This window comes from Penicillium taxi, assembly GCF_028828555.1.
Source record: "Penicillium taxi strain IBT 34144 chromosome Unknown utg000002l_segment0_segment0, whole genome shotgun sequence".
NCBI lineage: Eukaryota > Fungi > Ascomycota > Eurotiomycetes > Eurotiales > Aspergillaceae > Penicillium > Penicillium taxi.
In genome coordinates, this window is record NW_026643204.1 from 2,050,586 (window position 1) to 2,068,071 (window position 17,486).

General features: G+C 43.7%; 4 protein-coding genes across 4 annotated transcripts; 1 reads left to right on the forward strand and 3 right to left on the reverse strand.

The window, feature by feature from the left end:
- Nucleotides 1-87: 87 nt before the first annotated feature.
- N7495_002700 (histidine phosphatase family protein) lies at nt 88-1,807 on the reverse strand (the record flags this gene model as incomplete). The annotated part of the gene is made up of 3 exons (XM_057205369.1): nt 88-934; nt 1,005-1,134; nt 1,192-1,807. 3 exons carry the CDS (start codon nt 1,805-1,807, stop codon nt 88-90), a joined length of 1,593 nt encoding a protein of 530 aa, XP_057065976.1.
- Nucleotides 1,808-3,622: 1,815 nt separating this feature from the next.
- On the reverse strand, nt 3,623-5,020 carry N7495_002701 (putative zinc metallopeptidase; the record flags this gene model as incomplete). The annotated part of the gene is made up of 1 exon (XM_057205370.1): nt 3,623-5,020. One exon carries the CDS (start codon nt 5,018-5,020, stop codon nt 3,623-3,625), a length of 1,398 nt encoding a protein of 465 aa, XP_057065977.1.
- Nucleotides 5,021-7,555: 2,535 nt separating this feature from the next.
- Nucleotides 7,556-11,785, forward strand: N7495_002702 (uncharacterized protein; the record flags this gene model as incomplete). Its single annotated transcript, XM_057205371.1, has 3 exons — nt 7,556-7,637; nt 7,694-8,748; nt 8,912-11,785. 3 exons carry the CDS (start codon nt 7,556-7,558, stop codon nt 11,783-11,785), a joined length of 4,011 nt encoding a protein of 1,336 aa, XP_057065978.1.
- Nucleotides 11,786-12,372: 587 nt separating this feature from the next.
- N7495_002703 (uncharacterized protein) lies at nt 12,373-12,687 on the reverse strand (the record flags this gene model as incomplete). The annotated part of the gene is made up of 1 exon (XM_057205372.1): nt 12,373-12,687. The coding sequence occupies one exon, from the start codon at nt 12,685-12,687 to the stop codon at nt 12,373-12,375; it is 315 nt and encodes a 104-aa protein (XP_057065979.1).
- Nucleotides 12,688-17,486: the final 4,799 nt, after the last annotated feature.

A 17,486-nucleotide genomic window follows, 5' to 3' on the forward strand; every position in this document is an offset into this window, starting at 1 on the left:
TTCAGAATGAAGCAAGTACCGTGACTGAAGCCGTGACCTATATACAGACAGCAACTTGATGCATTGTTTCATAGATTTTCAACTCCGCTACGAGGAAGGAACACCATCTCCGACTTGACTTCCTGTGGGGTATGTACCGAAGCATGATTTCTGGTATTGAGCATTGTTCTTCAGAGTGGGCACACCCTTCAGGAAGCTGTCAACGTTACAGAACCCATTATCCGCTTTTTCGCAACCGATAAGGCCATCAAGAGGCAGAGGAGCACTGTTCAAGACAAAGCGGATATATTTGGTGGTATCAGATGTTGAGGCAAGATTTGGGTTAGTGTAGAGAACGGGGTCCAGAGTTTCAAAGGAGACATCAGAAGGACAAGTCCAGATCTCAGACTCAAAACGCGCCCCAAAGGGAGTCATGTTCGTCATGGCGAAATTCCGATCGAGAGCATGATCTACATCAGCAGGCAAGCCACTAGGACCGAACTTGAAGTACTTGAGACCCAGAGCTGTGATCACCGAAATGATAATGTCATCGTGGGACATGTCCATGTAGAAGGGCTGGTTGGCAGGGAATTGAGCAATGTTGTTGTCGTATGTATAGTTGATGCTGGTGTCGCTGGTGGTAATCAGCTTCTGCTGCAGGCGGGCAGCAAGTTCCAAGACGTAGCCAATGCCCTGGGCACGACCACTAGGAGAACCATAGGCATAGTCTCCGTAGTACTGGATGTCAAGGTTGTAGGCATAGTCTTTCCATTCTTGCTCAGTGAAAAGAGAGCAGAAGAATGAGCCTGCAAGACTGGTGTATTCATAGACACAAAGGTTTTGCATGGCCAGAACATCATCTGTGGTCAGATTGAAATCTTTGGGAAGGTAGGTGGAAAGACGAGTGCGAGCATCTTTTGTATAACGAGCGACAAATATTTCTGCTGCGTCATCACTATACATCATTATCAACAGTCGCTCCATGGAATAAAGAACGTTGGGAGTATAAATCAATATTCACATACCCCTCAGTCATATCGCCAGTACAGGCCTCGTATGAAGCCAGAGTGTTGTTGAAACTATCGGCTTCAGGAATAACGACGAGATTATACTGGTCATAGGAATCCTTCGCGCCACTATTGCTAAAGAACCCGGCTAATTTAGATGATAAGTAATTTAAACGCCTAAAAAAAAAAGGGATAGGCCACTTACTGAGCCACCACCGAGCACTCTCTAAGATACGAGATTGAGAAGTGGTACGGAAGACCGGGGTAGGGCGAGCAGTGCCATTAGGGTAGACATTAAGAGTATGGTTCCAGGCTGCGACGTAATCCTTACCAGCACGATATAGGAGTCGGCCGTATTTGGTCCAGAAGTAGGCTCCGGATGTAGCTTCAGTGGCTGCACCTGTCTCCATTAGGGTGTCACCGCCAATGAGATACTCCCAATCATTCAGGAACTTGAGCGGGCCGATGGCCACAGTTGTTCCAGAGTGTTTCTTTGTATAATTTGTCAATTTGTAAGCAAAGTCCTGCATGCCTACACCATCCAGGACTGAACTTGTTGGAAACCGCTGCGCGTGACGATGAAGGACGTGCACTTGCGAAAGCTCACATCCTTGGGGTACTCCCTTAGGGAGACTGAAGCTATCCACGTCCTTGTATGGGCTCAAATTCCCCCAACTTCTGGTAATGTCAAAGCCAGACGCATAGCTGGCTCCGGTTGGTGCCGGATCCAAGGCGGATGCCGATATAGTCGCTGCTACAGCGAGCGTAATTCCAATAAAGCTTTTCATACTTGTGACTTGTCTCTCTTGAGAAAGAAGCATAGAGAGAAGCGTATGATACAGTATAAGTTGATTGTTAATTGTTCCCCGCAGTTGACTGCACTTCCTAATATAGGTTTTGAAGTTTTTCAAGTTGTTGAACCGTCGATCAGTTGCTAAGTTGGTCAAAATTATTCCCGTAATATCTCAACTGTATCAGAAATCAAATTCCGATGCACCCGCAAAGTATGCAGGGAAAAGAAAGGTCGTGAATTACCTAGGGGTCTTAATAATCAATATAGTCATCACAATCTCATGGCTACTACGTCTCATCAGAAGATAACTAAGAAAAGTACAGATTAAATAATCAGAGACAACTTTGGAAGTGAACGGAAAGTTTAGCCGGTGTGGTACCTTAGCCAGGGGCCTTGGTGGGGCTCATTTTGAATTTGATTCATATTGGAAATAGATCAACCGCTAACACGGTGAGATAAAGTAGTTAACTGATAAGCGATTACTTATGCAGTCAAGCGAATTTTATCGAGTAAATTAAATAAATAGTTAGTTACATAGCTTCCAAAAAATAATGGAACCGGGCCGAGCCGATGGGTATTCACAAGGCGAGATCTAGTTTGGAAGTAATGGATGACAAGATAGAGAAAAATATTGAATAGATTTTACCTAGGTGAATTTAATCATTATAGACTAAATTAGAAGTTGAGATCTGTTTTTTCTTTGGCCATTTGGTCGCTATTCACTTTGGCAGTCTCATGTAGTCGATTTTCGGACTTTGATTTCAATATCGACCTAACATCTTCAGCTGAAGATCATCCAACGCATAGCAAGCAACCCTGGAACAAGGAATATTAGCCGCCGTAGCCATGTATAATGTTTGTCGCGAGATGACAGTGGTGCGGCGTTGTGGAAACGCTGGATATCAGGAAACCTCGAAACCCATGACTTACCGAGAAGTCCTGGACGAATACACCTTACCAAGATTGAATCACAAGAGAAGGATGGGAGAAAATGTGGATTATATGGAAGAAGATGAGGGGAGCAAAGGAAGTGGGATATACTTCGTGATGAACTGTTTGGTTTTGGTTTTGTGGGATTATCATTTGGGCTGATTTACTACGCCATATTTCCTTCGTACTGTTTTCTACGTTCTGGCGTTCGGAATGCTCTTGCTGTATAGTATTGATTTATTGATTGCCATGTATAATGTCAATAAAAATTTGATCTGCTATAGTCGGATTCTTTGCTCTGACATTCGCCATGATCTACACTACCGCAGCTCAAAAGCTCATTTATCAAGCTGGCCCATGCTATGACCACTCGCATGTACCGCGGCGAAGGACCGTACAATCCCAAATCAGGTCGCAGTCTTTCTCCAAATCACTATCTACTTTAATGGGCTGTTGGCGGAGGTCTTCTGCTTTGCCACAGAACCGAGTATGCTTATAAGAAAGCTCCAAGTAGTACAGAGAGTTCTGTTCGGGCTATTTGGCTTGATACGGGTGAGATTGGAGCCTGCCTTGGTTTGGTCTTCACTCTCCTCACCCTTGGACCCACATATTGTTACGATGTAGGCTATTTCGACGGGGCTTTTGGATGATGCAGGTGTTTTGCTATGAATTTTTTCCCGGTGTCTGGATATGGTGAAAGACGTGGAAGAAGTTGAGTAAAGTGGGCATTCTTTGTGATCTATTTCGAAGTGGAATTGGATAGAATAATTAAAGGATCTGGTGTAGAATGGGAGATATAATAGTCATGAAAAATCACCTGGTAATTATGCCCACTTGACATTGCTACATCGCGTTGCTGAATTTTCAATTTCAATTATTCGAAACTGCATATTAATCATTTATTGGGTACTCTTCATTTCTGTCCTAAGAAAATGAGCCCCGAATCCGAAATAACCCCTTCCTTAACGGGACCTTTCAATCGACCATTGATGATTACGTCTCTGCTGAAACGTGCAGGAGGATCCCATACAACTGCTCTCACACTATCACGTTGACGGGACACGCCGCATCCAGTCTCATCTCGATCTCGAAATATGACAAAATCAGTACAACCACCACTCGCGAAAGCTAAATTCTGAGGCGGCGATAAACCAATAGAGGCACGGGCACGCGTAGATACACACTCATATAAGAGATCTGCATCTGCCTGCGTTCCAGCCTGATAGATCCCTACACCAAGACAAGCCAAGAACAATGGATCTGCAGATCCCCACGGCGTAAATGCGTTCCCGACATTGTTCACTCCTATGACTACATCGAGTCCGTGGTTGCGAATCAGCTTCGGGACTTGCAGAGTACCCCTAGGTGGATTTTGGGACTTTTCTTGTCCGGGAGGCGCTGCCATGTATATGTCACTAGTTGGTAAGCCCACAAAGCTAACTGGAAGTTCATTGTCATGAATGATGCGCGAGATTTGGATCCAATCTTCTTCACTGAAGAGGGTCAGCCTCGTACAATGACCCAGCATTACTAATTGGTTTGTCGAGCGAGTGTTCCAATTCTGCTGTTGCAGGGCTGTCAAGATGTACCAGACCAAGGGTTCCTTGGTGGTATCTAGATTATAGTCGAGATGAAAATCAAGGTGTTTGTGCAGCTTTAAGGCTTGGTGAATCGCCCAGTCAATATTCTTCTTTGAAGCATCAGGACTTGTTTCGACATAAGGAGTGGTTCCAATAACGTCAATTTGCGAATACCGTTCGAGAGCATCCTCAATTATGGTCTTATTCTCTTCTCCATGTTCGCCAGAGAATATAGGATCTTGCGCAAAACAGACAATTTGGACGTGACATGAATCTCTCCATTGCTCTTTTAACGTGACTGCCGCATCTAGGCACTTAAATTGTACTGTATGATCGACCTCTACAAAGGCCCTCATAGCTGTAACTCCTGACGCGACTGACTCAGCTAGTAGCCATTCACCTCGCTGAAGAAGGCCAGGATAAGTGAACTGTTCCTTGGCTTTAGTTGTGAAATACAAGGCCTCTTGAAATGACCCATTAGAGGGAAGTAGGTGAGCATATTCGCAAGCACTATGCACAAATGCTTTATCCAAATGAATGTGTGGATGTGTCAATGCTGGTAACACGAGTGGAAATTGAGATTCTTCTCTAGAAGAACCATGCGGGGTTATAGAGGAAATTGTGCCATGGGAGTCTTGGTAATCGAGGTTAATATCCCAATGCGATGAAGAGCCGGCTATCTTAACACCACGGATGCAAGGAAGCTGTTGACTCAGTTCTGGGGATGGCATTACAGATGAGGTGGAAATATATCAAATTAAATTTTTAGAAAAGTTGGTCAAAGGAAGGGACATTGAGTTAGTTATAGTCTTCGGTCGGAATCGGCATACGTACTCCACCTTTGATAACGGCGAAATCCGAATCTATGAGGGGAGATAAGTGAACATCTGACCTTTTTATACTGACAATACACACTGGAAATTCAATATGGATATGAAGTAATTGCTCATACAAGACCTATTTCTGCCCGTACTGAACATTTCAATATACAGTTGGAATAATTGAAGCTATAGTTAAGACCGATATGACTTCATGGATTTTTGATTTACATCGCTTCACGTCCAATATTTGCTTTGCCTCGCTCGGGTGATTCAATTATTGAAAGAGAGTGATCTACTTCCAACTGAAATCAACCCCACTAACACTCAAGCTTTCCCCCATCTCGGGCGACATCCACCCTATTTTGGCTGCTGGAACCCTAAAACAATGCACATCAGTCGGTCCCTCTTCTGGACTACATAGACGCAAATAGCTTAATACTCCTCATCTACAGGGCGAGCTCTTTTCTGCATTTTCTTCCTTTGCTGCTTCTCCCATGTGGACAACGTTAACTATTGTTATTTTAGCAGAATAAATTTGAATAATCACCTTTTACAAAACATATGACAGCAGGTAATGATAAGCAGCATAATCGGTAGTTAGAACGTGAAGCAGGCACGTAATAAACGAAAGCCAAGTCCAAATATGTAGCGCAATGGAAAATTCAAGACTATCTGGGTCTGTTGAAAATTCGCGGCAAAATCCAGGTTCACAACATGAACATCGATCCGGAGCCTACTATCAAGTGTACTAATGAAACTATGATAGAAACAGAAAAGAGCTATTATTTTAAATGCAGGAGTCATAAGGATTCTTCTCGAGTCTTTGTACTAGACCGCAGGAATCCCAGTATGCTAGTGACCGTTTGCACACCATGCATCTCCATGTAAAGGTGAGGATATTGTATGATAACACAGATATATTGAAGATTGAGTAACTTGATTGGTCAAAGGTTCCTGAACCTGAAATCTGCGAGAGAACATTTCAGCCAGTCGGGCCAATTTGGAGAGACCAAGGACGCACCGTTGCGTATGCAACCTATATGCATATTCCTCAATTAGTCAGGGTTATGCACTAGAGTGCATATAAGACACTTTGATTTTCAGTGAAGAGAAGTATGAAGCTCCAATGGACGAAAGTAGGAGAGAACTTTTATCTAGCCTATGGGGAGGGAATCACTCAGCTCTTCGAGTATCTTTAGCTCACAATTTGATAGAAAATGGTGAGACTTTCGAGCATCAATAAGTTACTAGAATTGGAAGTTAGTTATTGTAACACTTTGTAAACTATTAAGTTGTCATGAGGTGGCAAAAGGCATGTGCGAATGTTGCATAGGGAGGGATTGGAGTAGTAGATTGGCCATATCTCTTAACATAGTATGTGTCAGAGCTGCACCCCTGAACCTATAGACACTATCCGTTATTCTATTAATTTATCCTCCAAAGCAGAGAGTTTATTGCCGGAGGGACTGTGCTCAGATTGTGCTTTTTGGCGGAGAATTGGTGGCATGGTTGTTGATTGAAAAACATGTATTTCTATGGGAGGCCTTTTCATTAATGGCTAGATATGACCACTTGAGCTTCTCCGTACTCCTGAGGTTGGCCTATTGTGAGAGGAAGTTTTTTTTTCAGAAAGTACCTAGACTTACTCTGCAGTATGAGAAACAAAAATATGATCGATTCCAGCTTGCTTTTCCTGGAATGATGTAACTAATATTCCTTCTGCGCATCTTACCTAGCTAACTTGTGGGAAATATTTGAGGACTTTTGTCGAGCGCCCCATAAGAAATTTATTTTCCGGCGTAATGTGCTAACTAACTCAAACGAATATGGAATAGCCTGAGTGTATAGAATCTTTCAAGATTGTGGGAAAAAAAAGGAGAGGACTTAGGATCCCCAGTAAAATGCGTATTCCAAGCAAGATAACTGTCTTATCATTGAAATTATCAATCTTGGAATCGATTTAAGAGAGCATATTTCGCTCTGCGTATGAGGTCTGCCATATACTTACTACACCGTTTTGAGGGGTTAAGTAAGTGCATCCTATCTATTAATTACTGCCATAACATACCGCCTTTATTATTTCTTGACAATATCATCGAACCAAACTTTATGTCAGTCTGTATACTTGTATTTATACACTTTCCTTCCTTTTAAGTGTGAGGCTTTCTCAACGCGACTTTGTGAAGACTCAGGTCTCTTTCCCCGCTCTGTAGATAGATAAAAATTGCTTTTTCCACTACATCACGTGTCATTAATAAGCGGGGCTTAGGGGGCCATCTGACGCAGGAGGTCATATTAGTGGTCAAAAGACCAGCTGATTATTTACGAAAGCTAGTGCTTTAAATGTTCACTAGCACGGGATCATCATGTCTAAGCATACGAGAGAGGGATCTCTAGACTCAGAAGAGCCCTTGTGCTCTTCTGAGCTCTTCTCTTCTCACCACCATGAAGCCACCCAAGATGATCGAAATGAAATTTCTAAATCTTCCGGGCATAGATGACGAGCATTTCCAAAATTTAGTCAAGCGTGAGTGTGGGCTGAAAGTACCAAATGCGTTGGAGAAAATACTGACCTCTTCCCAGCCCCACGACCAACAACAACTCCCTATGGATCAGCAAATCTCCAGTTTGACGACCAGGAGCAACCGCATGAAAATACGACAAAAAGGCATGCACCCTATGTTTCTTTTGGTGATCAAGGAACGACAGCAAGTGCCGGTATCTATGGCTCACTGCTGCGTATCTGTCGTCCCATGAAGAGCAGTCGTCTTCATTCGGGCATGATCAGCCTGGGATTACCTGATAATCCCCAGGCTTGGTATGTCTATTGGCGCACATCGCGCTTTTTAGAAAGTGCACAAACTCTCAACGCAGGGTTTGGGCTTAGAGTATTAAACCTTTTATCATCGGAGCCACCCACCGTGAATTTTCTGGCAGACCGTTGGCCCGTCATCTCATATAAAAGTGTTGATAACTTTACAATCAACGTCAAACTCTGGTGCCATGACAATGTGATAGTACAGCATATGGAGATTACTGGACGGAGCATATCTACGGACCCGCTCAAACTAGAGTTCAACCCTAATTTCAGCATGCAAGATTTGGACTTCTTGGAGAAGCGAGAAGACTTACAGATGCAATGCTTACGTGGACCCCATGGTTACGGAATCATAGACATAGAGGATGCCGCGGGATTTGATATGACCCAAGAACGTATTTGCGTGCTTGTGGGCTTATTCAAAGATGGAAATGCACAAGAGCTAGAGGGGAACAAGCCAATCCTCATTGAACATGATTTCAACAAGCAGTTCAAGGTAGAGGTTACCGCGGCATTCAAGCTTCAAATGATTACCCTCAAGGAGGACTGGAAACGATGTCTAATCTCCTCGGATGATCTCAAATTTGTTCCGCCTGAGGCACCTGCTCTGGAAACTTCATCTTTCTCTGATCCAGATTTGGGCTGGTACCTACGACGAAATCTTGAACATATACTGTCTGTGTGTAGTATTCCATTTCAAAAGAATGCCTCATCAGATTCCAAAACATTAATACCAGCCCCGATGATCACACTCAATGCCCCCGGGGGCAAGGAAGACGTCCTTCATAGGAGTGTACCAGCCAACAAGCGATTGGGACCAGTAGCTCTAACTTGTGGCGATTTTGGGGATCACAATGTCAGTGTATCAGGAAGCTAGTATGAACTGTTTCCTCCCAAGAATTCAAATCAAAGCTAATTATGACAGTTTTTCATTCATGTTCATGTTGAAGATGTACGAATGCTTGGGAACCGACTCACTAGAGTTGCGACAACGGATCCATGAAGTATGTAGAGGCCACCTTGAATGCATCCTCTCCTTAGATGCCGACGACGCTTGCTCTTCGAACATTCACATCAATGGCAAAAGAATGGAGAACTCGGAGGAAACAGATCTTCCGCCAGATAGCCCTACAAACATTCCGATCCACATCATTAAAGCAACAGAATATGTCAAAGTGTTCTCAGACATAGACGATCTTCTGTTTGTTTGCAGCATGCTGGGGCGATTTACCTTGGGCTGGTTCGAACAACTGATAGACACCAGAAACCACATCTCTCCAACATGGCAGCACTTGAGCGACTCAGAAATTCCGATATATCGTCTTAGCGATCATGTATGGATATGGAAGGCGCTCAGGAACATCGAGGACTTGACTCAGCGTGTGGAGGCTACAGAGAAGGAGAGTCCTCATGATACTCTGAAAACATTCTTGGATATAAAGAAACATCTTTCACATCAAGGGCCGCGAAAGTCTACCTTGGAGCCGCGTTTAAACTTCACGTCAGAGGATCTAAGAAGGCAGAACCTGCGACGTTTTACACTCGAAAACGACATTATGAAGAAGAGAATGCTAAGTGTCACTCGTACTGCACGTGAAACTCGCTTCCTGCTACATTCTCGCGACACGATCCTATATTATGGGCTGGAATGGGGCTTCTTTGAGGGCGAAGAAACAGTATGGAAGCATTTGATCAAAGCGCAAGTTCAGCATGATGAAGCCAGCAACGATGAAACACAGTGGGACAATCCCCTTCGCTATGGTCTAGCCATTGAGATGGCGAAGCAAGGCCATCAACTGGAAAGTGAATTCACGCCTCCCGAGATGTTCATCCATGCCCAAAAGATTATCTTGAATTCCTCATCAGAGAATGGACTTTTCCCGGGACAACTAGATTCTTTCAGCAAAGAGCCAGTGCTGTTTGATCGTGAAATCTTTCGTGATTTCTACTTCCACGTCGGTTTTGAAATTCCTTTTATCCTCTTACGGACAATGAGGGGAGAGAAAGTAGCATATTTTAGTTCTGGCGAAGCATCTAAGACAGGAGAAAGATCATTTGAGGGAGAAATGCCGTCTCTAAAAAGAACCATCGATCTATCTCCCATCTCTGGTATCAATCCTGGCGCCACTCAAGACTATTTCAGTTTTCAGAATCGAACATTGGCAATCCAAAGAACCCTTAAGCGGCAGAACCCATACGGCAGACTCGTGGACCTCAGCAATATCGTCGAACTACCCGAGGAATGGCTCTATAAGTATCCCGATTTTCTGGATTTTACTCCACCAAAGGATAGACAAAAGCTCCGTCAAATCCAGGCCGAGGCTCCGCTTGCTATACAGGAGACAATGCGTAATTATTACCTCAGACAGGCAATGAATCCTTTTACGCTCCACCCTATAGGCAGATGTTTTGCGACAGTCGACGACGTCCGCAAAGGAAAAAAGCAGCGCAAATGGTCTGTTGATGAGAAGTGTGTCCAAGGTGTATATGACTCATACAAAGGCTTGTGGGAACGACTGCAGCAACAGCGCAGCGCTGAAGAGAGCAAAAAGCGCCTCATATACCTGAGAGCTGCAGACTATATTGTCTCTACCATGTGTTACATCGCATCACCAGAACTTGAGCGAGTACATATGGCACAGTTCTTCGATCGACATGCCAAACTGCATGCAAATTACTTCTATGATGACACTTCAGCAGTTGTCAACAACTGGGTGACCGAAGTACATTTCCGTTTCTTTCAGTTTTATAAGCCTGTCGACGGCGAAGCGCCTGCACAAGCCCCTACCCATGTTCGACAGCTCAAGTCACAAATATGCGGAATTTTTGGCAATGATGCCTATCTGGTTGATGCAGTGATTAGCTTCCGGATCGTGGGCGACTTTTTCGATCGTTATTGGACTAGCCACGTGTTGCAGAACTTTGCAGATCCTACAGAGCTTGCCAACTACCCCCCTCTGGATGAATACGATCGCAGCCACGACACGCACTGGCAACAGAGAAAAGTTCTGGAGCTGATCCTGTTGAATCATATTCTGGCAAAAGTCTGCAGCAGCACAGGAATAATCTTACGACGAATCGAACAAGGGCCGCGCTTAACCGCATCAGACGCAGGAGAAAAATACTTTTCCAAGGACAGCTTCGAGGATCGAAAGCCCGGGGAACTACGCGAAAGTTTCCAGGTCCTGGTCATTTTAAAGAACAACATCAACAGTCTCCAAGGGTTAACTGAACAATTCAATGGCCGAGAAAGCTCTCAGGGTAGAGAGAGACCCCGCTGGACGAGGGAAGACGAACAGAAATATCGCAAAGCAATCAAACAAAAGCAAGCCCATTTTGAAGACCACGTGCGTGAAATCAAAGCAACAGCAGCTCGTATCGAGTTCCTCATTGCTCTTGTGACCAGTGCGCAAGACGCGATCCGATCCAAAAAGGCCCTGAGGGAATCGGAGAACGTCACTCTCTTCACATACGTGACCGTCTTCTTTCTACCTGTCGGTCTTGCCGTCAGCATTTTCAGTATGAGCAATGCTCCTGATCGTAACTTGCTTGTTTATATGATAGTCACGGCGTTAGTGGCTGTTATAATCACAGTCGGCGTGTTGTGGTGCGTTCTCGGCCACTTGATTCCCACGTGCGTGGACAGAATCATGTTCATTATTCATGCTTGTCGGGGCTCATCTGACACGGAAGATGAGGTTCTACGTGAACAGACTAATCATAGAGTCTTTCGACAATTGTCGTTTGGACCGAAGGATAACCAGAAATTTGGGAGAATACTTCACGATCTTGAAGGTCAGACAGGTCATAATGGGGAGACGAATTCGGTCCGGAAATCCTCTGATTCCAAGATTTAACTAGCACTCTACATTTATAATTTGATGATCACAAAATGACATAGTCTCGGAATTTTTTTCAAATCTCTCGAAGCTAGGTAACCTAGGTAAGGCTGAATGATAATTGCATTTCCAAGGTTCTAAACGACTGGGGTCGATTCCAAAGTCTTATTGTTCTCTCTGTTCTGCTTTCTGGCAGGTGCTTTCTTTTTTCTTGGTTATTGTTAGATAGCTACATTCCACTGTCCATCACCGTCCTTTGTTCAAAAATGGTCATCTTGAGTAGAAAGAAAAGTTACGGGGACTGAAATACGCTCTGTTCGCCCTAGTCTGCTACTAATCCAACACGAAGAAGTCTTCTAACTCACAGAAACTACAAATTGAACTTTCGACAACATGGATCCTAATCAGACTCCAAAGTACTACAGCGGTCAATGGGAATATGAAGGTATTAAGCTCATGCGCTATATCGAGTCCCCGCAGGTGGAAAACTGCCCGATAGAAGATCATGTTCTTGTGTAGGATAAGCTCATCAATAGGCCGCTGCAGCCACGTATCAAAGCTCTGTCTCTTTAGCCCGGCTCACCCTTCAGTGGCCCACAGAGTAATTATCTCTTTCTTTTCAAAATCGCCTTGATATCAGCATTTTGCATGTCATCTAGCGAAATTGGTCCATCATCATTATTGCCTGTTGACTCTTTGGAGTGGGTGGGAGAGGTTGTCGCTGCTTTTCGGATCATATAAACTAAGATCCGAAGAATCTTTGAGTATTTGCCCTTTTTTCCATCTGCGGGGCCCACTGGGATAACCCAAAAGACGGATTTCTCATCCAACTTGATGAAGTGAAAAGTGCTGGTGTCAGTCGCCACCCCGTAAACAGAAGTCCTTCGCTTGCCAACCTCCTCCCGCGGCTTCTGAACCATGCCTAGCTAGAAGTTAGCACTGTATTCTATTCTGGACTTCATAAATCAGAGATCTTGTGATGCATCGGCATTCATATTCTTCGCAAAAATGAATACAGAGAAAACCAGATTAGTTTGGTTGTAATTCCAGCATTAAGTCTGGTTACTGTATCCAAGAGCGCAAGGTTGCGGAGTGGAATTTGCATATTCTATTACAGGGAAAGCTTGAGCCGGGCTGGGAAAAGATTGGAGGCTAGCCTCATCGAACATGTGCCTCCAGACATATTCGTGACAACGAATGGTGTCCTTGGTGCAAGCATGCGAGCATGCTAGATAGGGACCAGGTTCCACCAAGTAGCTTTATAGAACCAGGAAGACGGTGTCCAGGCTATGAGGATTCGTTGCAATAAAGGCCTGGACAAAAGAGAGCTGAGGATGCGCTCGATTTATAAGCCAATAAAATACGACACATTGATGCATTAGCCTGGACCGCGAAGTTAAATTGAGCATCTTTTTTTTACGTTACTTTGACGGATGACGGGTGATAGGATTGCTGATAAGATCTCGCTCGCTCTTAGCGTGAGGTTGTTCGCTTTCAAATATGGGCAAATCGCCAACCACTCCCTCCTTGGTGAAAGTGATATGAGGCCGAGGAACCATTATTGTTGAATTCGTCGGTCAGGTCACTCTTCGGTGTCGCACCAAACAGATAGACTTATCGCGGTGCTACTCGGCTGTTCAGACATAGAAACAAGTGACATTGTACGAAACAGTACGGGGAGTCGGCATTTTCCGATGATATCCGTATGTCTCAAAATATTCAGACCTTGGTAACATAGGTTCGTTTCTCTCTAAGAGAAGGAAGTTGAAGAGATTTAGTATTGTCCGCCTCAATTTTTGACGAATAGCCAGATTCAATTCTAATGAAGAAGATGGAACTCGACAGGCCGATACACTTCTTTTGAGTGAGCTCTTTTGCTTCTTCCCCTCCAGTAGCTTTTTGGGTCCGCATTGACAAGTAAGTCACAAGTCTTTATAGCCAGTGCGTTTTTGGAATACGTGTTCCTCATCAACACCCGTCATATCAGGACCTAGAGATCTTTGCGAATCCGAAGAGACTCATGCGGTGGGTCCTTGGAAAGATGTGTAAAGAAGAAAAAATACCTTGGCGTAGAGAGATGACCTGGAATATATACTAGAAGCGAGCACTGTCACTAGTATATGCGCTACCTAGGTAATTAGTCAAAAATGAACGTGAGGTGAAACATATGCCTCACTTATATAGTTCAAGGTCTGGCGGTCTTTTCACTCATAATAAAAATTCATTGTCCGGCGTGTCGAACGAGGCAGTTTGATACCGTAAAATGCTGGCCATGCTAGCAACCTTTAGGCCGCAAGCCCACGTTCGACTTCAGCATCGACGCAAGTCCAAGATGACTCTCAAAATCAGGGTTTAGGAACATGTGTAAAGAAAAAGAAACTTTTAAAGGAAGAGAGAAATCGTGGTATATATACGCGGGCTAATTTTCACTGTTACTAGCACGTGCGTTGGTTGATCAAAATGAATGTGAATGTGAGGTGAAATAGAAGCAGACTGACACACGTTCAAGATTACCTAGGTAATCAATATCTTTCAAGGTTATCTCAAATAGGAGGACGGCGCGAGTTCTGGGGAAACTCTCAGGGCATTTACGTTAACACGTATTCGTTGCCGGGGTTTCAGGCTTTTCGGAAGAGAATGCTGTTGGTAATATGCGATTGGCCTAGGGCCGTGAAGACCTGGAAATCTCGGAGATCGCCATATAAATACCCGGATTAGCAATTGCTCGTATTCACTATCACTAGCGCACGAGCGCTGATGGACTGAAAGTGAAAGTAACCCGAAAGTAAAATTGAGGTGAAATCCACACTGGTGCACTTGATGGATATTTTATCTGTTGAAAGAATGACAAGGCGAGTTTGAGGGGGTTCCGAAAGCGATTTTGTTCAACATTTTGATTATAAAGACCTGCCAATTGTGGGGATTGCTTCCTCACAAGGGCCCTCAGGACGCTCCAAGTATATATTGACAATATTGCGGGTTCAAATGTGTGAATGACCAGTGCGTTAACGGGGGGTAGCTGGAATAAACATTCACCCCCTAGCCCCGCTAGTGATGAGTCGCAGTCTTGATTGCTTAAATTTAGTTTCAGCGGTTCATTACTTCTGACTGTGCAAGTGACAATGCTGCGCCCAAGACTCATCCAGTTTTGAGGAGCAGAAGAGTCACAGAAATCTTAGACTTTCTTGAGATCGAAGTCTCGTTTGCTGGACAAGTTGACCCGACCCTTTGAAGTTTCATCCCTATCGAGGCCTGCAATTAGATCGTCCTAAATGGATTGTCCTAAAAGCCTTGGAAGTCATCTCAAATACAAAGGGGTAATGTAGACTTAAGATATTGTGAGAGAGGAAGTCACTGAATTTAAGTATTTGAGAAAAATACGAGCAAGTCTAGAGAGGTTGACTCACCAAAACTGAATCCTGAGAGGGGCCAAATACTAACCCAGACGTTTGGCTTATCGCATCAAAGATGATTATATATCGGAAGGATCGGGAAGGTCATCAATAGATTCTCCTGTACCTAGGTTGAGTTGTAGATATTCTCGATGCTTATTGAAACGCGATAGCCATCAGGCTCCGGTAGCATCGAGTGTCATGTTGATATTCTCAAAATTAAGACTTTATTCGTCAATTCAGGGCGAGATTATAGACATCTGTGATCTGAGGCCCTTGGGACCAGGTTTGGGTTGAAAAAGGTTCGGGTTTTGAAATTGATGATATGTCAGTCTGTAAATCTACCTGAGCAAGGGTATCAAAGCCCTTACTGAAGGAATAAAGTCGATTTCTAATCCGACAGATGTTGATTGTAGTGAGTGGAGACCGCGTAGTGATATGAATTTGATTGCTCTAATTTTGAAGGTTGCGCTAGTCAGGCTTTTGCTCAAGCCAGCTCTGATTGATCTCTCTAGAAATGAAAGCGATAATTTTGGAATGAAAAGTCGTAGATAGAAGATTCGTTAAGAATCCATGTTGTGGAACCCAATCTCTGTAAGATGGAACAACCCCGCGATTATGTGATCATACTGACTCGTTAGCTCTGAATTTACAAAGATAAGGGGCCTGGATTCCTCCCAAGGTTGTTCCTATATCAAGTTATTCATCTGAACCTTGATTCATTACGATAGGTTCGCAAGCAAAATTTCACCTGGACACTTAAACTTTTTAAATAGTCATGAGTCGTATCTTTATGTAAGATGCTAACAGTGTTCAGCACTAAAATTGTTTCGCTCTTGAACATTGAACTTCGAACTTAGCTGATTACTACAGAACTGGAGCCACTGGATCGCAGTGGATGCATCGGCATCGGTGGAGATTTACATTAAGTATCTTCGTGGGGCCTTTAGCTTGAATCTTGGAATAGAATCTTGGGTGCCCCATATTCTCCACAATTGATTGCTATGAATTCATCTACGCTTTTTTAGGTATCACTATCAACGATGTTTGTCTCATCGATTTAAGGCGCCGATCATTTCCATCTGAGGCGAAACTATATAAGAATCGCGTATATCCATCTGTGAGTAAGACAGCCCTCAATCTAGCCGTTCCTCTGTAGATACAAGCATATAGGGACATCAGCTTACTAGCCAGATTAGACATGTGGCGTTATTTCCCAGATCTTACTTACCTCCGTCCAATTTATGTAATCACTGATGTGGAGCATACTGACTGGGCGGTTTATCGGAATAACAGATCTTGGGTTCGTGAGTTTACACTAGCACAAGTATGTACAGACAGATTTACAGAGTAATAACGTAATCACGAAATGAGGACTTTACTTATGATCTCATTATAAATTGGCCTCCCCCACGAGTTCGGTCATCTATTCAATCACATTTCATTTGTTAATTCATGTTTCCACAATGTCTCAAGCCAATTTAATATCGAAAACTTCGGATCTGGCTGACTATGCAGGATCGCCTATGTTAGTGAGTCTCATGACCTGATACCAGAAATTGAGAATAAGTTGCTTAAGTAACTGTTCATGGTTCATTTATTCTTACTACCTACAGAGTAACTAGGTACTGACTCAACATGAAGAATCATTAAGGCAGACACTGGTGAAGAAGTTTGGCTACTCGAAAGTTCCCTACGACTAACTTCCCACCGTAAGTCCCCCATATTTTAAATCATAGAAAATGCAGGCTCTAACTCTGAAATTACGGGCCATTGAAGAGATTGAGAACTTATTGGTCCAATGTGTAGCTTGAAGTTTGAATCTTTCTATGAGTCTTCCAAGGAGGTCTTGATAACTTAGGTAGTAATGCATGTCGTCACTGCCTATGCAGTTTCTAGTCCTTGAAACACATTTGAAATAAAAATTTCGTCAACTACCAATGTATTCAACGATAAACTGTACAACACTATTCACTCATCATCCCGAGAAATTTGATCGCAGGGAGTTGAAAACAAAGCAGGGGAAATTGAGGGACCTCGTTAATGCGTCTCTATTGTACACGACGAGTGGGGGACAGCCGACAGCGATGTGTGGGAGGCTAATATATGATGGTAAAAAACGGGGACCAAAACAATAAGGCTGATGGGGCTAAAAGCATGCTGAATTCCAATGGGGAGTAAAAAAAGATTAAGCATGGAATTGAGAGGCGGCTTGCAAAGGTAACATGGAATAGATATGCTCGTGCGGATACGTCGTTGATGAATATGGGCTAGCAATGCTTATGGGAAGTCAAAAAATAATGATATTCTCATAGAAAGCTTTTTTG